Source organism: Giraffa tippelskirchi, chromosome 2 (genome assembly GCF_054371585.1).
Source record: "Giraffa tippelskirchi isolate mGirTip1 chromosome 2, T2T-mGirTip1v1.2.pri, whole genome shotgun sequence".
Taxonomy (NCBI): Eukaryota; Metazoa; Chordata; class Mammalia; order Artiodactyla; family Giraffidae; genus Giraffa; species Giraffa tippelskirchi.
Window position 1 is genome coordinate 62,755,518 of NC_137276.1, and position 24,929 is coordinate 62,780,446.

General features: G+C 37.5%; 1 protein-coding gene and 1 pseudogene across 3 annotated transcripts in view; one reads left to right on the top strand and one right to left on the bottom strand.

Moving 5' to 3' along the window:
* Positions 1-24,929, bottom strand: part of VCL (vinculin) — a 109,818-nt gene that overhangs the window by 56,408 nt on the left and 28,481 nt on the right. For both annotated transcript variants that reach the window (XM_081563979.1, XM_081563968.1), the window contains exon 2: positions 12,877-12,947. In XM_081563979.1, coding sequence (XP_081420105.1) covers positions 12,877-12,947 — 71 coding nt within the window. The remainder of the gene's footprint in view (positions 1-12,876; positions 12,948-24,929) is intronic.
* Positions 17,919-18,427, top strand: LOC145536144 (small ribosomal subunit protein eS19 pseudogene; annotated as a pseudogene). The gene has a single exon (XR_014075668.1). The product of XR_014075668.1 is annotated as a small ribosomal subunit protein eS19 pseudogene (transcript).

A 24,929-nucleotide genomic window follows, 5' to 3' on the forward strand; every position in this document is an offset into this window, starting at 1 on the left:
TTAAACTGTTAACCTGATGAATGAGCTCTAATGAAATTCCGGGCATAAGCAACTGAGAGTGCAGTCTTTCTAGTACCCCTCAAACAGGAAGTATGGCCTCTAAGCAACCCATTCTATCCTCATATCTTTTGTGCATATACATAAAATTTGTAAGAAATGATAATAATGTATATACAGATTTCAAAAGACTCAAGGAGATATGTGAAAATATTCTTTTATATACTCGCCACTTGGCACAAATTTTACTTTAAAATAGCAAAAGCTAGACTCATTCTGTGGCAACCCAGGACAAACCAATATGCTTTGCTCTTGTCATTGCCATTTTGAGAAAGGTCAGGGAGCCTTAGCCATTAGTCATCCAGAAACCTGAGTGAAGGCCACAAGCAGTTACAGTTTTTAGGAGGGAGTCAGGAACACTGAGTACAAAGTCTAATCTCGCTCAAGTAGCAAATGCCCAGCATCAACTGACCCCTATGTACGTTGCACGGTAACACACTGTTCCAACCCTGAGCTCCTAGATTTAAAGACCCTACAGGGCTCATCCACAAATCATTCCTTTCCTGACCTAACTCAGTGACAGTAATTTTGACTAAAATTAAAAACCACAATGAGTCATGAGTCATACTGAAAAAATTCAAAACCCTTTAAGGGCAACACCAAACTGTTTTTGCTAGAACATGTACATTGAGATAACAGAGCTAAAACACACATAAACATCAAAGGCTCACCAAATTCTTTTATTTCAGATGATATTAGGAAGCTATGCAGCCAGTTTTGACCTCCCCTTCAAACAAAACCAAAGCCCAGAGATAACTGGAGGAGAAGCAGCATGGTGGGGATGGGGAGGTTTGAAGTGTCACTGCTGCCCAAGTTACATCCTCCTCAAGTCCTGATGGCAGGTTATTTGAAAGACAGTATGAGTCACAACCTTTTGTACCCTTTAAAGCCTGAATGACTAGTCCTAGTCTTTCTCCCCACCTTCTTTCACCTCCTGTTCAAATCTAGCATCTGTGAAGGAAGAGGAGATTCAGAGCCTGACAGGTTCAATCAAGAACACTGCTATTTACAGGTCCATCAGCTCCTCTGATCTTTCCTCCATCTCATGCTAGGGTTATGGCAGAAACAGATAAACATAGAAATAAGTGTGTCTTACAAATACTAGTAGTTTTCAAATGTATGTTGATGTTGTCATGACAAATAAAATCAAAATCTACTTTAAAACGTTATAAATTCATTGTAACCTTTATTCTTATATATTCTTAATTAACTAATAATAGTTTTACCATTATTACTTGAAGGTTTTATGCTGAAAAAAGTTAACAATCACTATTCTACAGCAGAATGTAATGACTCAGAGGTGTAAATACCTAAACACAAAAGAAGTGGAATAGACACAATAAGAGATTCCTAGGTGGTTCGGTGGTAAAGAACCGGCCTGCTAATGCAGGAGAATCCAGTGGGTTCAATCCCTGGATTGAGAGGATCCCTTTGAGGAGGAAATGGCAACCCACTCCAGTATTCTTGCTGGGATAATCCCATGGACAGAGGAGCCTGGTAGGTTACAGTCCATGGGGTTGCAAAGAGTCAGACACAACTGAGCACAGACACAATAAGAAAATATTTTTACTTATGAAGAAAACTGACAAAATAGAAGATGTGGTTTAAAAAAGAAAAAAAGAACAAAATCTGGAAATAAAAGTCAACAGTAGGCTTAACATCAAGCAACAATCATTCTTAAAAAAGGACAGTAACAAAATAATGAACATAATTTAGGACCCAGAGAATCATAAGCTTGTAACAACTAAATAATACTGCTTTGAAACATATAAAGTTAAAATTGACAATTATGAGGAAAACTGACAAATCTACAATTATTGTAGATTTCAACAGACCTTAAACATAAACAATTTATGATCTACAGTAAGACTATATAACAAGTCAGATCAATAATATTTATATGTTGGTCTAAAATGATAAAAAGAGAACTCTACACCCAAGCAGAAGAGAATACATTTTCTTTTTAAATACACACAGTACACTTACCAACACTGACCACCTGTTATGTCACAGAATTTCAAAGAATCGATAATACATCTTGACTGCTGGGCATAAAGCAATTAAATCAGAAATATAACAATCAAAAGATACAGGTATATCTCATTTTACTGTGCTTCAATTCACTGCATTTAGCAGATACTGTATTTTTTACAAATTGGAAGGTTTGTGGCAGCTCTGTGTTGAACAAAACTATAGGCACCATATTTTCAACATCATTTGCTTACTTCATGTCTCTGTGTTACATTTTGATAATTCTAACAATATTTCAAGATTTTTCATCATTATTATATTTGTTATGGTGAACTTTGATGTTATTACTGTAATTGCTTTGGCATTTTTAGTAATAAGATATTTTTAAATTGAGGTATGTACATTGCTTTTTTTTAGACATAATGTTATTGCACAATTAACAGACTATAGTGTAAATGACTTTTACATACACTGGAAAACAAAAAAATTCATGTGACTTCCTTTATTGTGAATACTGCAGTAGTCTGGAACTGAACCCACAATATCTCTGAAGTACGCCTGTAGTAAAAAGAATTTTTAAATGCACTACTAAATAATCCACATAGGTAAGGGGAATTCACATCAAAATTACAAAATATTTAGGACTGAACTACTATATATAAGTGGGCTTCCCTTGTGGCTCAGCTGGTCAAGAATCTTGCCTGCAATGCGGGAGACCTGGGTTCGAACCCTGGGCTGGGAACATCCCCTGGAGAAGGGAAAGGCTACCCACTCCAGTATTCTGGCCTGGAGAATTCCATGTACTGTTCCATGGGGTTGCAAAGAGTCAGACACGGCTGAGTGACTTTCACTACCACTTACTACTACTTTATACAAGTACCTATAAGCTGTTTACAAACTTGTAGTCAGACTTAGAGCAAAACTGAGAGCTCAAAATATATTTATTAAAAACAAGAAATAATGAACATAAAGACAGAAATATTGAAAATAACATATTCATATAATAAACTTAACTAAATAATGAATATAAGAGCAGAATTTAATGAAACAGACTTTGGGAAAGAATAATAAAATATAAATCCCCCCCATAAGAGTGATAAGAAAAAAAAGCAGAAGTAAACAATACTGAACAAAAAAGGATAGATGAAATGGATAATTTCTTAGAAAAGAATCAGATTGTTAAAGCTAACTCAACATGAATTTAAAACCTGAATTAGATAATAAAAGGAATCTGAAAGAGTAATCGCATGTCTTCCTCTAAAGGACACCAGACCCAGAGAAAGTTTTAGAAGCAAGTTTTGCCAAACTTTCAAGAATAGACAATCCTTTCGTTATATCAAATGTTTCAAAGACTAGAAATCTTATTTTATGAGACTAAAATAACCTTGATAACAAAACAGGGTAAGAAATAGAATAACAAAAGAAAATTATAGATCAAGACCCCTCATGAACTAAGAAGCAAAGTCTTTTAAAAATATTAAAGTTGAATTTAGCACTGCATTTTCTTTTCTAAATCACAATCACATAGTGTTTGTCTCAGAAATGTACAGGTGGGATAATTCCCTGGGGGTCCAGGGATTAGGACTTCATACTCTGACTGCTGGGGCCTAGGTTTGATTCCTGGCGGGGGAACTAAGATCCAGCAAGCCATGCAGAGCAGCCAAAAAAGAAGAAGAAATGCATATATAGGTCACCATCAGAAAAGCTGATATTTATGGAGTAGACCAAAGACCATCCTACAGAGTAAAGGATAAAAACTGCATGATTATCTGAGCAGATACAGAAAAAGTATTAAATAAAAACAAGCAATCATGACTTTTATTTTTAAAAAAGGTCTTACTACAGGAGAATAAATTAGAGGACACTCTTCTATGAAAAAAGCTTAAAAAGTAACAGTTTATTTGGAGACAATGATTGAGAAAAAAAGATCGAGAAGTTCAAGAAGGAAGCCAATAATCATGAAAAAAATTTTTCAGGTATTTTTACATATATTATCTCACTCATTTAAGCCTCACAATAACTAACATGTTATACGAAGAGATTCTTATAAGGAAGGACAAGAAACAGTCTTAGCATGCTAGATTGAGTACAAGCCTGGGAGTCAGATAGTTTAGGGTTTGAATCTTAACTCTGCCATTTATGTACTGGGTAACTTTCAACAAATTACTGTGAACTACGCTGAGTCTCAGCTTCCTCATCTGCAAGATGAGGTGGATTAAATAACAAAACAAAGTACCAGCTCATAAAAGGTACTCAAGAAATAGAGCTATTTTTTTTCAATTTGTTAATGTTGGAATTTTATTTATTTTCCATAGCTAAAATTTGTTTACATTATTTATATGTGCATTTCAAAGGCATTTTATTTTGTAACGCAAAAAATACACAAAACAATTATCCTCCAGGTATAGTTTCTGAATATTATTTTATAAATAAATCTTGTCTCGTTTTTATGCATATTGTCCAATACAGAAATAGAGCTATTTTTATAAGGTTCTCTTGCATCTACTAAGAAAAGAACAATAAAGATTTTAAGTAGGTGGAGAAAAAAAAAGCTAATTTTGCGAACATCTTAATTTGAGAATGGACCTTTATAGCAATAGTTGCTGCTGCTAAGTCACTTCAGTCGTGTCCGACTCTATGCGACCCCATAGACAGCAGCCCGCCGGGCTCCCCCGTCCCTGGGATTCTCTAGGCAAGAACACTGGAGTGGGTTGCCATTTCCTTCCCCAATGCATGAAAGTGAAAAGTGAAAGTGAAGTCGCTCAGTCGTGTCTGACTCTTAGCGACCCCATGGACTGCAGCCTACCAGGCTCCTCCATTCATGGGATTTTCCAGGCAAGAGTACTGGAGTGGGGTGCCACTGCCTTCTCCGTATAGCAACAGTGAAGGTAATAATTAAGGGAATTCTAGTCATTAATTACTTTCAGTGTTTCTGTTTATATTTGCAGGGTAGTGTTGGGGCAGCCAATGGCCTCAATTCATCTATATAATAAAGCAGTTGGATTAAATAATCTCTATGATTCTTTTTAATTTTAAAATATTATGACTTTAACTTCTATATAGGTTAAGAACTGTGCGTACAGTACATCACAAATTACATCTGTAAAACTCCTCCTTTGGAAATACTTAGGAAAACTATAAATAGTTATCCTCAGAGTGGTATAAAGTTAGTTAAAAAAAAAAAAAAAAGAAAATGTGAAAGTCACTCAGTCGTGTCTGACTCTTTGTGACCCCATGGACTATAGCCTACCAGGATCCTCTGTCCATGGTTCTCCAGGCAAGAATACTAGAGTGGGTAGTCATTCCCTTTTCTGGGGGATCTTCCCGACCCAGGGATCCAACCAGGGTCTCCTGCATTGCAGGCAGATTCTTTACCATCTGAGCCACCAGGAGAGCCCATAAAGTTCTTACTGCCTGAAAAAGAGAGGGGTGGACTGCATGACTTCTTGGAAGTCAGATTATGGAAAGACCATGCACTTGGACACCACAAGACCATCAAGAGGAAACAAGCTCTTCCATTTACATGAGCAAACTTGGGTGAGTTAATGTTTGTCAAACCTTAGTTTTCTTATCTATAAAATGAATGTATTAATACTTTGAAGTTGGTGTTCTCAGAATTACATGAGAAAATAAAAATATGTAAGTACCTCACCCAATAATACATACTCAATAAATGTGAGTTCCCTTGGCCCCTTGAGTTTTCCTCAGTCATGTTACTATGACTAGTCTGTTGGCAATGGAAACCAAAGTATTACATGTTTAAAGTGTTATTTGTTTACTTCTTAATTATTAAGGTATACAAAGTAAAATAAGGGTTAAATCCCTGCCAACATGTTTAGAACTCTCCCACGAGTTAATAAAATACTCAGAGTTCATTACTGAGAAGACTCAAAACTTAAACCATTTTTGTTTGAAAAAGTCTACGAAAAACAAGTAGTACCCAACCATGTTTAATATGGCAAGTTCAAAGGTGAACTATTTAAAGTCTGAGTGCTTGCTCTAGGTCAAAGGTGCAATAAATCAGCTGGCAGATGTGAATGATTATCTCACAGCTACTTGGTCATCTATGTTAAGTGACAAAAATCTCTTAAAGCAGCAATGGGAAGGATCACAAAAAAACTTGGAAAAAAAAAATTAGAATCACACATTAGCCTCAGAGAAGCTAAGTGCACTGAGTATTAATCAAAGAATTAATACTTTAAGAAGATGTGCTGGCCACATTCACCAAGAAGAGTGTTTGAAAATTCAAATTTCATCACAAATTATTCAGAGTGTTCAAGATCAAAGCAATGAAAAAAGCTAAATATGAGGGCGTGTGATCTAAAAATACAGCACTACTACTTTTGGTCAGAAGAGACCTAAATTAAGTGTAAGCATGTTTAAATCCTTTGGAAATTTCTTCTTTGTACATGAAGATAAAATTACAAGTACAAGATAAAATTATATCAAATACAGACTATAACTGTGCTTAACTAATAAAGTTTAAGGGTTAAAACAAGACAATTTCCTAGGAAATATGATTAATGGCCATTCTGTACATTTCCAATACTACATATACCCTTTTACAAAGTATTTTAGGAACATTCTTTTATTTGATAGGCATAAACATTACAATATGTTTCAAAAATAGTCCAAACTAGTGACTCAATCCAAGTTTTGATGATTTCAAGCAGACTGTTCAGAGCAGCACTGAGACAGAATGGCGACACTTTCCAGCGCTAAATGAAACTGTCATTTGCCTGCCAACAGACAAAGTGCATTATGCCCTTTTAAATAAGTTCGTACCACAAGACCACCTCACAAGTGACACTTTTTGACATGCTCAGACACTGAACACCCCTGGATAAGAGTCAAGAACTGCCTTCCTTATCCATTTCTGCTCCACTGCAGAAATAAGAATGAAATTCCACTGTATACTGCAACAGCAATTTTTCTAATGCAAATAAAAGTTTGCCATAAACATTTTTTTACCTATAAGAAATCAACCTGAAGCAAATCCATGCTGACAGAAAATGAATCTGGTCATTTTGACATACAGATTTCTCTCCTTCACTAACACCTACCTATTATTCACCTTGTATTGGCTATGAATCTTCCTGAAAAACCACCTTCATCTTGTCATTCTACTTACTGTCCAAGAAGTGCAAAATTTCCCTGACACCCAACTCCAAATTCCTCTACCTGGCCTCCAAGGGCTGCATCATGTGACCCAGCCACCCAAGCTTAGTTCCCACCACTCCCACTGTGACTTCCTTTCCTCACAGCCCCCCTGACTGACTCATGCTATTCATTCCACCTGGAGTATTTTCCTTTCTCCCCACACCTGTCCCCATTTCAAGTATGCTCCTTTTTCCCTCCCTCTATCCTGAGCCAAGTCCCACTTCCTACATGAAACATCTTCCTACTATTTCTACCTACAATGATAGCACTCCTCAGAACTTCTATTACAGTTGAATCAGTCTTTTTACAGCTCTTCAATTTGAAACTTCTTAAAGCATTTTCTCAAAAACCTCTTTGCAGGGACTTTCCTGGTGGTCCAGTGATTAGGAATCCGCCTTCTAATGCAGAAGATACAGGATCGATCCCTGGTCAGGGAACTAAAATCCTGCATGTCTCGGGGCAACTAAGCCCATGGTCAGCAACTGGATTAGCCCTGGCACCACCAACCAGAGAAAGTCCATGTGCTGCAACAAAGACCCAGTACAGCCAAAATAAATAAATATTAAAAAGGGAAATAAAAAATCTCTCTGTAATAGCAGGTCACCTTATTTACTCCATGATACACAGAAGAATAAAATTCTCATATATGACCTACCCCCTTGGGTATATCTGGAATTATGCAGCTTTCAGCCATAATATCCATATTTCCACTAATTTCTTCCCCACTAAAGAAAGCATAATAAAAAGCTGGTGAAAATATTACACTTCAATAAAATATAAAAGGAAAAAACCAAAACCTAGTGAGTTGGAATGAGAGGGATGTTATTATATATGTGATCTTGAATATGATCAATTTACATTGAAAAAAAAACCAAGCACGTGCAAACTTTGGCACTTTATCACTATTAATAAATAATTTGTAATACATCTTACAAGTGATCATTCATAATAATGAAAACTGCTATTCTATGTAGCACTTAGCATGCTACACACATAAAAAAAGTCATCAGTAAATACTCAATTAACCAATTAGTGTGTCTAGCCCATTAATCAATCAATAGCACATAAATATTATCGCTGCTGCCACCGCCTGATAACAATGATTGATGACCATGACACAAAATACAAACATGGAGTACGGCAGCTGAATCTCCTGCTGCCAGACTCTAAAGGAATAAATGACTTCTTACAGGGTGAGTCTAACTAATATTTTAACAGTAGAGCATGACCATGGCACTCCTGAAGTCTATGAAGATCACAGTTTCTATGGCAATCATCATGCAACCCTACACCTCTTGGTGCAACATTGTGGCTATTAATGCAATCTTCAGTAAAATTAGTAAATTGTAAATTCTATCTGCCAGTGCAGTCAGGGATCAGATAACTTTTGCTCCACCCAAGAGCAAGTCTTCCTGTGACAACACAAATCTTGTTCTATATTAAAATGGCCCTCAGTTTTATAATAACAAATTGCCAAGCATGGAGAAGGAAATGGCAACCGACTCCAGTGTTCTTGCCTGGAGAATCCCAGGGACGGGGGAGCCTGGTGGGCTGCCGTCTATGGGGTAGCATAGAGTCGGACATGACTAAGCGACTTAGCAAGAGCAACAGCAGCAGAAGTCCCTTATCAACAGTTACAACCCGAATGTATAATCTGTAACTGATACTAAAACATTCTATAACATTCCAGCATGCCCCCTTAATTGCCAGTCACACAAATAGACTATGATTTGATTTTGAGACCCCCCCCAAAACCTGATCGATTCAAAGAATCTGAATATGACATATCTTTCCCTAAAAAAAAAAAAATCTCTACCTCTACATCAGATTGCTTAGGTATAAATCCATCTATAGATCATCAGTCTTCTGTTTTCTTTAGCCCTGACATTTTAACAATCTAGAAGAGACTGATCTAAGAATAAATTTTTTAACTTATTTTTCAGTGTTCCCAAAGCAGACACTATTTAGAAATCCTTGTGAAAGTGGAGGCAGAGGAAGCACCAGTCTATCATGCCCTGGAAACTTCCAAACATCAACCAAACAGCCCAAAAGAATGTCCTACTCAACAGTTCCAAGGATGTCATTAATTGCTTCCATCTGTTTCCCTCTCTGTCCCCTCCCCATCCTAGTCAAGGCATCTACTAAAGCTATTTTTTGCTTCATTTTGCATTCTAAAGAAAAGCATAAAAGGCCTGATGTTTTAAACTACAGAATATTTATTTTTTTCCCCATATCTGGTTGATAACCACAGTCATATTATTTCTGTACTCCAGGTTACTTTCAGGTAACATTTCAGAGTGTGGCATATTAAGACATGTACTTTTAAAAAACTGCTCAGTAATTATTTCAGTTAGTCATAACACAATGTTTTCCCCCGACTCCTCAAGGAAACCAGGGACTTCCCCCCATAGTATGATAAAGGTTAAAACCTCTAAATGGTTTCATCCATTGATGATCCTTTCCTAAATCAATGGTTTCATTAAATGTTACACAAAGATGACTTCTAATTTGTCATTTATTCCACATTTATTGGTCAGAATTCCCATCATCAATTAGGGCTATTATGTTATTGTGAAATAAAGTACGCATAGGAGAGGAAGGATAGTTATAATCTTTTTTCTCTTTTGATGAGAACTTTTAAGATCTACTCTTAGCAACTTTCAAATATACAATACAGTATTGTTAACTATATTCACCATGTTCTACATTATATCCCCATGACTTATTTATTTTATAACTAGAAGTTAGTGCTTTTCGACACAGCCCTCCACCTCCCCACCTCTGATAATCACCCATCTGTTCTCTATACCTACGAATTCATTTTTCAAAATATTCCACATATAAGTCAAACAATATTTGTCTTTCTTTGACATATTTCACTTAGCATAAGCCCTCAGGGTCAATCCATGTTGTTACAAACAGCAGACTTCTTTTCTATGGCTGAATAATATATATCTCACATCTTCTATATCAATTCACCCACTGATGAATACTTAGATTGTTTCCATATCTTAACTATTGTAAACAATGCTGCAATGAACATGGGGTACAGATAGATTTTCAAGATGAGTAATTTTGTTTCCTTAACATAAATACCCAGAAATTGAATTGCTGGATAATGTGATAGTTCTATTTTCAATTTTTTGAGGAAGCTCTGAAAACACAGGATAAACGCTTAACTCTTTTCTGTAAATTTTCCATTACCAGAGTAAGGGGCTGGGGACCTAGTTACCACCAAGGGTGATCAATGAAGTTTTGTTTTGTTTTAAAGTTACCCACTCTTTTGAGAATGTCATCACAACTAGGGTACTCCTTAATTTTTCTAAGTCCCCAAGGAAGCCTGTGAGAGAGCACACAGCGTATTTAAAAAGTTTATCTCTGGAAGTGAAGTGTGAACTGTTAGTTGCTCAGTCGTGCCCTACTCTTTGCAACCCCGTGGACTGCAACCCGCCAGGCTCCTCTGTCCATGGGATTTTCCAGGCAAAGATACTGGAGTGGGTTGCCATTTCCTTCTCCAGGGGATCTTCCCAACCCAGGGATCGAACCTGGGTCTCCTGCACTGCAGGCGGATTCTTTACAGATTGAGTTCTGGGAACAAACAGAATACAGTTTCCTGAAGAAATTCATTTACCAATTAAATGACATTCATAGATTTGAATGTGACAGGTTGAAAAGAACTTTTTATAGGTTCATCAAGTCCAATTCACCATGCTCTGTATGTTCCAGGGAGTGAGGGACAAATGGGTATAAGCTAGAGTTGTGTTTTTATTGTAAAGTAAATGCAAGTTTAATTATAATACATTTAACTGCCAGCATTGGACTCATAATTATTACCATGATGATGAAATGGCACATAAAGTAGGCTCATACTGGTTAGACCTGGAAGGAACCTAGGAGGCCACCAAGTCCAAGGAAGCCAAGTTTGAAAAGATACTCCCACAAAACAGACTGCAAAAAACAGATGCTTCTGGTACCTTACTTCCTAACACATGAACATTCTGCAGAATTAACAAAAACATAGTTCTGTAGAAGCACCCACTCAAGTAAGTTAGAAATAAGGCACCAATATGGGTGAAATTTTGCATCTGTTCAATGAAAATAATAGAACATAAGGAAGATAAAAATAAAGGAACATTTTTTGCTTTATTTTGAATTGTGACATATAGATACAGAAAATTGAAAAAGTCTATGTATAATTACAAAATAACCACCCATGTAACTGAACAGTTAAATCAAGAAATAGAATATTATTAACACTTTAGAAGCCTGTGGATTCCTCTCCCTGATATAGCCCTCCTTTTTCATCCTTGAAACACTACTACTCAGACTTCTGTGTTCATTATTTCTTTGTTCACCTTTATCTTTTTACCTTACAGGCATCCTTAAACAACACAATTTATTTCCACACGGTTTTGAACTTTAAATAAATGGAATCTACCTACATATGATGAGATGGTTAGATAGCATCACCAACTCAGTGGACATGAATTTGAGCAAACTCTGGAAGATATGAAGGACAGGGAAGCCTGGCATGCTGCAGTTCATGAGGTCGCCAAAAGTTGGACAGGACTTAGCGACTGAACAACAGCAACAACCTATATATCTATATCTCTATCATTCACTTCCCTAATTATTTTTGAGATTCATTCATGCTTTTTTTAAATTCATAAAATCGACCATTTTAAAATGAAATATTCTCATTCCTTTTTACTACTAATATTCAACTGATGACTATACCATGATTGTTTTTATCCATTCCAATGTAGATAAACAAATTATATCATGAACAATGTTGATAACACTATTCTTGTATATAGATCCTAGCGTACAAGGATATAAGTTTCTTTAGGGAACATACTGAGAGGCAGTGAAATTGCCTATCTTCTGCTTTACTAATGACACATTGTTTCTCAAAGTGGTTGTATCAATTTACATTCCCAACAGCAGCATATGGGTGTTCCAGTTACTCCACATCTACACTAACAGCTGACAACATCAGACTTCTTAATTTAGGAGCTTATAATAGAACAATTTGTGCTTTTCTGGTGACTAGTGACATAGAGCACTTTCTCAGAGGTTTACTGGCTATTTGTATTTCCTCTCGTTTGAACTGCCTATTCAAATTCTTTGCCTCTTGTTTTTTAACTGAATAGCCATCTTCTTCTTAATGACTTGTAGAGGTTCTGTTTTTTTTTCTTTTGGTCTTATGCATCAGCCTTTACTTTTACTTAGGACTTGACTGTCATAAAGAAGCTTTAACTAATCAAAAGTTAGTAACTCTGCTTACTTTAGACAGGATCGGTCGAAATATTTAGAAATTTAAATTTAAAATGCTACTGAAATATGTTACAATTTTTTTTTTAAGTTTGTATCTACCGTTATTTCTGAGCAAAAGTATTTAGTACATAATCCAGACTCCTGCATGCTAATATCAGAATGTTTCTAAATCATTTCCACTCTTAAAAACAAAATTCAGAAGTCATAGTTTGATTAAAAATTATGTCAGAAATGTTTAACACCAATGAACAAAATCAACAGTAGAAAACTTCAGTGTTGAAAAATGAAAAACTGAAATTTCAACTGTAAACAGAGCTTTATATTTTAAAATTTCCTTCTACAATCACTATTTTTCCTTTCCTATCAAAAAGACTATTCTGCTTAGCAATAGAAGAATGTTTAATTACTTACTTAATAAATGCTGGTGGCATATCTCTCTTCAAAATCTGATCCTCAGTGGTTTGAACAGTCTCTTTTCCAACCTACAGGGAAAAAAGATTCACAATTCAACTATAAATTCTCAGACTTTAAAACTGTTACTTAAACATATGGGAAAAATCACAAATAATCTATCATTTAAAAGCTTCTGGATTTGAAGAAGATTTCTAGTTTTTTTTTTAATTATCAGGATTGCTCCTATACTTCCTTCCATAATACACTTGGGTAACAATATGGAGTGCAAACATAAAGTATAACCCCTTCTCTAGAGTAATTAATTTGAAGGCATCATTGAGCACAGTGAGGGGGAAAAAAAAATTCATTATTGAGAATACGTATGTGTGTGTGTATTTATGTTTAATCATAAACTGCCACATCTCTGAAAGACTACACGAAGTGATGAATCCAGTTAGGTAAGTTAAAATGTCTGTTCAGAAAATAATTGACATTACTGGAACTGGGAAAATATGTGAAGCAATCATAACTCTGAAACTAGAACCAAACATATGAAAATACACAGCTTAACTAGTAATCAACATGATGTTTTCCCTAATCATCAGTTCAGTCGCTCAGTAGTGTCCAACTCTTTGAGAGCCCATGGACTACAGCACACCAGGCTTCCCTGTCCATCACCAACTCCCAGAGCTTACTCAAACTCATGTCCATCAAGTCAGTGATGCCATCCAACCATCTCATCCTCTGTCATTCCCTTCTCCTCCCACCTTCAATCTTCCCCAGCATTAGGGTCTTTTTCAAGGAGTCAGTTCTTCACATCAGGTGGCCAAAGTATTGGAGTTTCAGCTTCAGCATCAGTCCTTCCAATGAACATTTGGGATTGACAGGTTTGATCTCCTTGCAGTCCAAGGGACTCTCCAGAGTCTTGTCCAACACCACAGTTCAAAAGCATCAATTCTTCGGTGCTCAGCTTTCTTTATAGTCCAACTCTCTCATCCATACATGACTACTGGAAAATCCATATCTTTGACTATAGGCACCTTTCTTGGTAAAGTAATGCCTCTGCATTTTAATATGCTGTCTAGGTTGGTCATAGCTTTTCTTTCAAGGAGCAAGCGTCTTTTGATTTCATGGCTGCAGTCACCATCTGCAGTGATTTTGCGCCCAAGAAAATAAAGTCTGTCACTGTTTCCATTGTTTCCCCACCTATTTGCCATGAAATGATGGGACTGGATGCAATGATCTTCGTTTTTTGAATGTTGAGCTTAAAGCCAACTTTTCACTCTCCTCTTTCACTTTCATTAAAAGGTTCTTTAGTTCTTCTTCGCTTTCTGCCATAAGGGTGGTGTCATCTGCAAATCTGAGGTTATTGATATTTCTCCCGGCAATCTTGATTCCAGCTTGTGCTTCTTCCAGCCCAGCATTTCTCATGATGTACTCTGCATATAGGTTAAATAAGCAGGGTGACAATATATAGCTTTGACGTACTCCTTGCCAGATTTGGAACCAGTCTGTTGTTCCATGTCCAGTTCTAACTGTTGCTTTTTGACCTGCATACAGATTTCTCAGGAGGCAGGTCAGGTGGTCTGGTATTCCCACCTCTTGAGGAATTTTCCGCAGTTGTGATCCACACAGTCATAAAGAAAGACTTTTTTCTTAAAAAGAAATTATACATAATGCTACATGCTGTAGTGGAATAGATAGTTTTATCCCCTGCTGGTGGCAATGTAAACTGAAATATTCTCTTTGGAAAAGCATTTGCTAATATGTGTTAAGAAATGAAACTGTCCTAAGAATTCCACTTATGAGAATATACACTATAAGCAATAATACCAAGCATGGTAATCACAATATTTTTAAAAATATTCACTATCATGCTAGTTAAAAAAGCAAAAACATTTTAAAAAAACGTATCCAACAACGAGGAACAGTTAATTAAATTAAGCTATATCTTTAGACTTAGTACTATGCAGCCATTAAAACAATGGTTATAAAGATTCAGCACTATGGGAAAATGTTTATGATGTTATAATTCATTCAAAAGAATAAATAAAAAATAATAAGTACACTATGATTAAAACAAACCCCCAAATCATTATGTATAAGGCCAAAACCCTGAAAGAATATAAAACAAAATGTGTTTATTAATGCTTGCAAAATTTTGAGTGAATCTGTATCTGTATGCTCTGTCTTCTAATTTTCTGAAATGTGAATATAAAATTTTTATATTTTAAAAAGTAATATTGAGACACAGATGCATGGAACAATTTTATGGACTCTGAGGGAGAAGGTGAGGGTGGGACGTTCTGGGAGAATAGCATTGAAACATGTATATTATCATATGTGAAACAGAACACCATTCCATGTTCGATGCATGAGACAAGGGCTCAGGGCCGGGGCAATGGGATGATCCAGAAGGATGGGATGGGGAGGGAGGTGGGTGGGGGGTCCAGGAGGGGGAACACATGTAAACCCATGGCAGATTCATGTCAATGTATGGGAAAAACTATTGCAATGTTGTGAAGTGATTGGCCCCCAACTAAAATAAATAAATTTATAAAAAAAAAAAAAAAAAGTAATATTAACATATTACTCTGGGTTACTTAGGTGCAATTATTTCCTATCAAATGATTTTAGTAATTATCTGTCATTTTATACCAAAATCTTTCCAAAAAGTAATGGTCAAAAAAATTTTTTTAATTTAAAATACTGTCACATTAACCATATTGTATCTGTACATGTATTTACTATACTACAAATGGTATGTATACTTATCCTTTCTTCAAAATCATTCCTATGTAGGGCTTGGATGTCAATTTTTCTTTAACTATATCATATTACAAAGTAATATAGAAGAAGCAAACTTTGATATAAGGGGTAGTGAAATTTACCCTTTTATCAATATAAAACTATTTAGAAATGTTAAATCACAAATATGAACCAGATTTCAATGCAGAAATTTATGAAATTTTTAAAACCCAGAACGGAAATTTTCTCAATCTTATTATTTATTTCACTTTTTATTGAGTTTAAAGAAGAAAAACTAGTTTAAAAAATCCCAAATGCACAGTAAAGCAGCTAAAATAAATAATACAATAAATAATTCTCAAGAATTACCAGTCAGGCATGAGTTAATAAATACAAGTTTTTTTCTCTCAAGTTAATAGCTCAGAAAAAAGCAAGACACATATACCACTGTGTAATAGCCAGTGCTTTTGCAGACAATAGACAGTCTGTATCATAATAAAAGCCTTTCAGATCAGCAGCTAGTTCTCTAGAGTTTCTCAGATCAAAACATGACAGAATATTTCCAGATGTATTGTTCACCATAGTTTCCAACAAAACTTAGCCATTCAAAAAGCTGTAGGCCATGACTTCATGAAGGAAAAGATGAAGTTCAGCAAAAAAGTCACTAGTTCATACTAAACATAAAGGGCTTAGAAAGATATTCACACTTAGATAAATGGCAATCCCTTTTATCTTACACACCATGTGTACATATAGAGAGAGAGAGCTAGACAGAGACAAGAGCAGAGAAAGAGTGAGTGAACTGGGGGAGTGGGGGGAGTTCCTCTTATATCTCCTTTAGAAAGTATTCAGTTATTCAACATTATAAACATTTACTGAATGCAACTGCATGTGCAGTCACTGTCTAGGTAGTTTACACAAAGCAGAAGTAAAAATAAAGTTTCCTGCCCTCATGGAAGTTATATCCTAGTGGGAGTAGACAGAGACAGCACACAAGTAAACATATACATAAACAACAAAAAAAAAAATACCATGCCAGGTTTTAGTAAAGATGATGCTATAAAGAGTATGCAGTTGGAATGAAAAGTGAAAGAAAGTGTAAAGTGAAAGTGTTAGTAGCTCAGTTGTGTGCAACTCTTTGCGACCCCATGGACTACAACCCATCAGGTTCCTCTGTCCATGAAATTCTCCAGGCAAGAATACTGGAGTGAGTAGCTGGGAACCACAGAGAGGACAAAGAAGTAACACTGGAGCTGAGACTCTGAAGCTGAAGAACTACTCGTGCAGGAGCTGGGAAAGAATAATCCAGAGGGAGAAGCAAGAAAAAGACCCAAGGCAGGAAAGTTTGGGTATACCCAAAGAGCCCTAAACAGGCCAGAGTGGCTGGCTAAAGCTCAGTGAGGAGGGGTGTGGTGATAAGGCTGGGTAAGAAGGCAGGGGGATTAGATCACAAACAGCTTTTTAAGGTCAGGTTAAGATATTTGGAATCTTTTCTAAGTACAACAAGAAGCAGGAGAGCTAAACAAGAGACTGACTTGATCTGATTTCTTTTTTAAGTTTTGGCTGCACTGGGTAGAATCTTCCCAATCCAGGGATCGAACCCCTGTCTCCTGCACTGGCAGGTGGACTCTTATCCACTGGGCAACCAGGGAAGTCCTGATTTTTTTTTAAGGTCATTTTGCCTGTTATAAGGAAAAGTGATAGTTGCAGGCAAGAGGAAGCAGAATGACCAGTTAGGAGGCTACTGTAGTCATCCAGAGGAATGATAGTAGTGACTTAAAACAAGACATGAAAGTAGAAATGGAGAATTCATTTTCTTGGAGGAAGAGTTAATGGGACTTGCTCTGGGAATGAGTGAAGTAAGGGTTAGGGAGTGGACTGAGAAAGAAAAAATTGAAATGACATGTAGGTCAATTAAGTAAACTGTCTTCAAAGGCAGCAATGCCAGAAGGCTGATATATGGCAAAGATTTAAGATAAAAAGATAAAACAATCATGAGTACACCAGGCAAAACCACTGAAGTAGTTTTTCAAATAGCAAGTATTCTGAACCCAGTAGAGGTAATTACTAACTAACGAATGAATTCTATTGGGACTTCCCTGGTGGTCCAGTGGCTAAGACTCTGAGCTCCCAATGCAGGTGGCCTGGGTTCAATCCCTGGTCAGGGAACTAGATCCCACATGCCACAGCCAAAGAACCTGCATGCTTCAATGAAGACAGAAATCACACATGCTGCAACTAAGATCTGGCAAAGACAAATAAATAAATAAATGTTTTTTAAGAAATGAATTCTAGCCTTTTCCCTGGCTGGCAGCACAGATGCCGCACGATGCCTGGAGTTACCGTAAAAGACGTGAACCAGCAAGAGTTCGTCAGAGCTCTGGCAGCCTTCCTCAAAAAGTCCGGGAAGCTGAAAGTCCCTGAATGGGTGGACACTGTCAAGCTGGCCAAGCATAAAGAACTTGCTCCCTACGATGAGAACTGGTTCTACACACGAGCTGCTTCCACGGCATGGCACCTGTACCTCCGGGGTGGCACTGGGGTTGGCTCCATGACCAAGATCTATGGAGGGTGTCAGAGGAACGGTGTCATGCCCAGCCACTTCAGCAGAGGCTCCAAGAGCATGGCCCAGCGGGTCCTCCAAGCCCTGGAGGGGCTGAAAATGGTGGAAAAGGACCAAGATGGGGGCCGCAAACTGATGCCTCAGGGACAGAGAGATCTGGACAGAATCGCTGGACAAGTGGCAGCTGCCAACAAGAAGCATTAGAACAAATGATGCTGGGTTAATAAATCACCTCCATTCGTAAAAAAAAAAAAAAAATGAATTCTATTAAAATATTTTGTCTCTTTTGTAAAGATAAAGGTAAATGAAGAAGAGAAATAGATTATAAAAACATACTCAAGGGCTATTTATTTAAAAGCTTTAATTAAATATTTAAGTGATGGGCACTAAATCTGATTATTTTAAGCTGCATTCATAACTGCAGTGATAGTATCCATAATTGCTCTGATCTTCAATACACTCAGCCTATAATTAGGTTACATAGAATGAATGGTCCTCTTTTTAAGGTATAACACATAAAATATGTTTATGTAGAATGAATGCCATTTCTTCTTGGGGAATTGATTTTTGGCAATGCTGTCCAATAGAACTTTCCATTACAATGGAAATGCTCTATTTATGTTCTATTTAATTTGTGCCACCCAATACAGCAGCCATTAACCATGTGTGGCTACTGAGCACTTGAAATATGGCTAGTGTAAGTGAGGAACTGAATTATTACTTTTATTTCACTTTCATTAAATTTAACCTTTTTTATTATTTTTCATTGGAATAGAATTGCTTTATGATATTTTGTTCCAAATTGGGAAAGGAGTACATCAAGGCTGTATTTTATCACCCTGCTTACTTAACTTATATGCAGAGTACCTTATGTGAAATGCCAAGCTGGATGAAACACAAGCTGGACTCAAGATTGCCAGGAGAAATACCAATAACCTCAGATATGCAGATGACACCATCTTTATGGCACAAAGTGAAGAAGAACTAAAGAGCCTCTTGATGAAAGTGAAAGAGGAGAGTGAAAAAGTTGGCTTAAAACTCAACATTCAGAAAACTAAATCATGGCATCTGGTCCCATCACTTCATGGCAAATAGATTGGGAAATAATGGAAACAATGACACTTTTATTTTTGGGGGCTCCAAAATCACTGCAGATGGTGAATGCAGTCATGAAATTAAAAGATGCTTGTTCCTTGGAAGAAAAGCTATGACCAACCTAGACAGCATATTAAAAAGCAGAGACGTTCTTTTGCCAACAAGGTCCATCTAGTCAAAACTATGGTTTTTCCAGTAATCATGCATGGATGTGAGAGTTGGACTATAAAAGCTGAGTGCCGCAGAATTGATGCTTTTGAACTGTGGTGTTGGAAAAGACTCTTGAGAGTTCCTTGGACTGCAAAGAGATCAAACAAGTCGATCCCAAAGGCCATCAGTCCTGAATATTCATTGGAAGGACTGATCCTGAAGCTGAAACTCCAATACTTTGGCCACCTGATGCGAAGAACTGACTCATTTGAAAAGACCCTGAGGCTGGGAAAGATTGAAGGCGGGAAGAGAAGGGGCTGACAAACGATGAGATGGTTGGATGGCATCACCGACCCAATGGACATAAGTTTGAGCAAGCTCTGGGAGTTGGTGATGGACAGGGAAGCCTGGCGTGCTGCAGACCATGGGGTCTCAAAGAGTCAGACACGACTGAAGGACTGAACTGAAACTGTTGTGTTAGTTTCTGTTGTACAATGAAGTGAATCAGCTCTGTGTATACATACATATAACTCCCACTTGAACCTCCCTCCCACTCCACCCCACCCATCTAGATCATCACAGAGCACCAAGCTGAGCTCCCTAGGCTATACAGGGAGCTATCTATTTTTACACATGCTTTATGTCTGGGATGAACTGGGAGATATGACTATTTTTTAAACAGTCATTTTAGGTTTACAGCAAAATTAAGGAAAAGATACAGCGATTTCCCATACACTCCTTGCCCCCATACCGATTCAGTTCAGTTCAGTTGCTCAGTCGTGTCTGACTCTTTGAGACCCCATGGTCTGCAGCACACCAGGCTTCCCTGTCCATCACCAACTCCCGGAGCCCACCCAAACTCATGTCCATTGCATCGGTGATGCCATCCAACCATCTCATCCTCTGTCGTCCCCATACCAATAGCCTCCCCTATTATCAACACCTCCCACCAGAATGGTACATTTGTTAAAACTGATGAATCTACCATTGACACATCATAATCACCCCAAATTCATAGTTTACATTACACTCCTCTCTTGGTGTTCTATGGATTTAGACACATGTATATTGACAGGTATCCATCATCATGGTATCAAGCAGGGTATTGCCCTAAAAATCCTGTGTTCTGCCTTTTCATCCCTCTCCACACAAAACCCCTGGAAAACACTGACCTTTTTACTGTCTTTACAGTTTTGCCTTTTCCTGAACATCATATAGTTAGACACACATGGCATATAACCTTTTCAAATTGTCTTCTTTCATTTAATTTGAATTTATGGTAGCTGTGGCTAGCAGCTACCATACTGGACAACTTAGGTCTATGGGACTTGCACCATTTCCTAAACTGGTCTTCCTGCCTCCAGACTTCCTAAATTCACTCTTCACACATCTGCTAGATAAATGTTGCTTTTTGCCTTTTCTACTTGGTGTCTTCACAGAAGAAGGGAGCTGGGCCTGGAGAGACAGCAGTTGCCAGGTGGAGGAGAGAGGGATCAGAGAGACCAAGCACAAAGAAGAGCACAGGCCAAGGCTCAGAAGTGTTTGAGCACATGGTTAGGTTAACTAGACAAGAAAAACAGGCTGGTGTGGCTTCAGCAAAGGAAATGAAGCTAGAAAGGCAAACTGGAGTCAGCCTGGGAAGGGCTTTGTATACCAAGTGAAGGCAGAGAGGATTATGTAACTTAACCTGCCCATTTATTCAAAGGCTGTCATCCTTTGTTCTAGATCTGGATCTTTTCAATTCAGTGTTCCATCACTTCATCAAGTATCAAGTCAAGAACTTCAAAGAAGCCAGTTTCTAAAGATATGCAGGACCAGAAAGGCATCTCCTATGTGTAAACAGCTGACAAAGTCTACAGAGGAGAGCCAGAGACAAAACTTCCTGTTTTTAAGCCATCAACCAGGAGATAACACTTTCCTTCTCTCTCCCCACACTATCAAAACAGAAACAGTTTCTACAGGAGCCATTTTTTCCAAATAAGAAGAATAGAACAATTCAGAAAGGGATTCACAAAATGCCCTTTGTTAACTAGCAAGAATCTTCACGGCTTGTAGGAAAACATTATTCCTGGAGATCAACGTTAATATGGGGAAGCACATGATTTCCTAATACAGGCTACAACTGAGCAGACTGGTCAGTGGTAATCTTGACAAATGCTTCTTGAACCTGTGCAGTACCAGGTCATCAAAATTCTTGACTAATTATGTCAAATGTTTGCTACATACATGTTAAGAGCCCATGTGTGGGAATTTGGTGATTTGATTTCTAGTTACAGCTTTTCCCAGGCAAGAATACTGGAGTAGATTACCATTTCCTGCTCCAAATAAATGACCATGTGACCTCAAATAAATCATTAAATTACCCAATTATTTCTTCCATACTACATGATCTCTTTAAGGGTGTCCCTACTTGTCTCCTCTGTGTTGACCAAACTCTCTTTTAGCTCTCTGATGAAGAAAATTTATTTTCTCTACCTTACGATCTCATTTTCTACCTCAAATTCTTTTGGTGAGCAAGAGAAGGTATAAAACAATTAATAAATACAAAATGTAAAAGCTCTCATTTCCTACACATTTTATCTGTATGTTTTATGACTGTGAGATGCCTGAAGTAGATGCCTGATTTTTTCAACCTTAAAATAAGCCTTATTCCCTCTGGGGGGGAAAAAGAATCTGTATGGTAAGGGATTTTTTTAAAAATGAATAAAAAAGAATGACATATAGGTCTTAGTTTTATATTATAGTCTTAAATCCTGAGCAGGTTTTCCAGGTCAGCATTCAACAACAACCCTTTCCAAGTAATCCAGCTTTACAGTAAATACATTTTATGTCTTCCAAACTGCATTATTTTGCTTAAACTCAAATTTTTTGATTCTATTCAATGCTAAAATAATTTCTTTTATTTTCTTCTTCAGAGAATTGCTTCTAACTCTTGAGGCCCAATTCCACTTCATTCAATGAATAGGCAGTAAGTGCCAACTATGTGTCTGTTAGGTGGTGGGAAGAGAATGAGATAAGAAATAAAGCATCCTTAGACATATAACTGAAATAATGGTAGTGAATAAGTAAAAGACCTGGGGGCATTTTTAGGGGCTTGGCAGGAAGCCTTGTTTCTTTTGAAGAGCTCTTACTTTGTTCCATAGTTAATTTAAATATCTTTTGTTCACTATCTGACTTTAGTTCCAAGTTATTTGCAAGAAGCCTTTTGTCTTCAGCTGTTGTTATACTCTTTTATCACTATCTACCTCAATTTGGTTCAATAATACAGAGATTTGGTTTCTTTTTAGCAAAAAAAAAAAAAAGGCTTCCCAGACTAAAAAGTATGTTAATGTAGATGTCTCCTTTAGCGAGACCAAGTGTAAGAAAACTGGAACACAAAACACAGCAAGTAGGACTTGTGTTAGTGATTTGTACTGTACACGTGGTAACTATAGGGCATTATATTAAAATGGAGGCAGGGAGATGGTAATCAACAGAAGTTGCTAATGTATTTAGACAAGAAGATACAAATGATGAAAACGTAACCCTAACATACAGTTAAGGTGACAGTGGGCCGAGCCAAGGTATGAGGTCAACTGACTGACCTATTGATTGTGACCAGACAAGGGAATATGCATTCATCTGCCTATTAGTTTGGCTCAGTATGAGGCTGATCAATCTATTATTTGGAACAGCCATTCTGATAGGTTGTTGTTGTTACTGAGTCACTAACAAAATGAAAAAGCAAAAAGATATGACACCAGAACAACAACAACATGTCCGATTCTTTGTGACCCCATGGACTGTAGCCCACCAGGCTCCTTTGCCCATGGGACTTTTCAGGCAAGAATACTGAAGTGGGTTGCCATTTCCTTTTCCAGAGTATCTTCCCAACCCAGGGATCGAACCTGCATCTCCTGCTTGGCAGGTGGATTCTCAACTACTAAGCCACCTGGGAAGCCCATTCTGATACGTAGCTATGTCCAATACTATGTGTGGGTCATACAGGGTAGTGAAAATGTGTGTGTCTCAATATCAGAAACACTTTTCATGTTTTCCTACAGTGGTTGGAATGGACTTGTGATCCATCCACCCACTCACTGGTTCCTTTTGTACCATTCAAAGATGACACACCAGGGACTTCCCTGGTGGTCCGGTGGTCAAAACTCCATGCTTGCAGTACAGGGGCTGGGAATTCAATCCCTGGTCAGGGAACTAAAATCCCACATGCTGCCCAGAGTGGCTAAAAAATAAAAATAAATAAATAAAAGCAGAAGCAGGGTTTAAAAAAAAAACAAAAAAACGACACACTAGAGCCAAATGTCTATTTATTTAGTTTTACAATTTATTTTTGGCTACCCTGGGTTTTCCGTACTGCGTACAGGCTTTCTCTAGTCGCAGTGAGTGGGGGCTACTCTCATTGTGCAGGCTTCTCATTGAGGTGGCATCTCCTGTTGTACAGAGCATGGGCTTTGGTAGTTGTGGCACAGGGACTTAGTTGCCATGCATCATGTGGAATCTTCCCAGACCATGGATCTGGATTCCTAACCACTGAACCAACAGGCAAGTCCCAGAACCAAGTTTTTAAAAAGTCACATATACCAGAAAAATTAGGACTCTTTAATCTACTCTGATTTCTAATTCATTCATTTAATCAAGCACTTACTGAGAACTTCGTACGTAATAGCCATGCACAACACTGTGTGTGATGGGAGCACAAAAAAATAAGTGAGAGGCAGGCCTTGCCCTTCACCGACAAGACAAATGCTTAAATAAATCATTGTAAGACAAGATAATGCTCTAACAGAGTTACATCCAAGTTTCACAGACAAAAGGAAACTCTAAGAAGGCCGATAAGAGTTCTCCAAGAGTGATGGGATTTGGGGAAGAAAGAAGAGGTTTCCAATGGTGGAGAAGCATATGTGAAATTACGGCCAGTTCAGAGGACACAGACCCACCCAGCTGGAACAAACGGTATAGGGTGGAGAAGAGGTATAGTGAGTAGGAAGCTGGAGAAACAAAAAATGCCACATCACGGAGGGCCCTATGTGCAATGTACTTAGACTTCATTCTCTAAAGCAGTGGGAAATTATTTTATGGTTCTAAGCAAAAGACATATTAGGTTTATACTTCAACAAGAAAAACTCAGGAGAAACAATGGGGCAGAGGGAGAAAAACTAGGAATACAAGTTCATTTCTTAGTTCATTTATTCAATCAAATATTTATATAACATACCATGTGCCAAGTATTAAGACAGTGATGACGAAAATACATGTGGCCCCTGACCTCAGGGAGCTTAGAGTCTCAGTAAAAGATAAACTAAAAGTGAACTAAAGCAGCAACAGTACAGATGGATATGAGGGCAGATGTAAGAAATCCATCTAACATGACACTCAGTCCAAATAGAGGGCAACTGAGATGCCCAGACTTCTGACTCAAGTGACTTGGTAATGTTAGGTGAAGCACACTGACTGAAACTGCCCACCCTGGCCAGGCACCACAGTAAACATTTACGTGAGTTATTTTATGACAGGA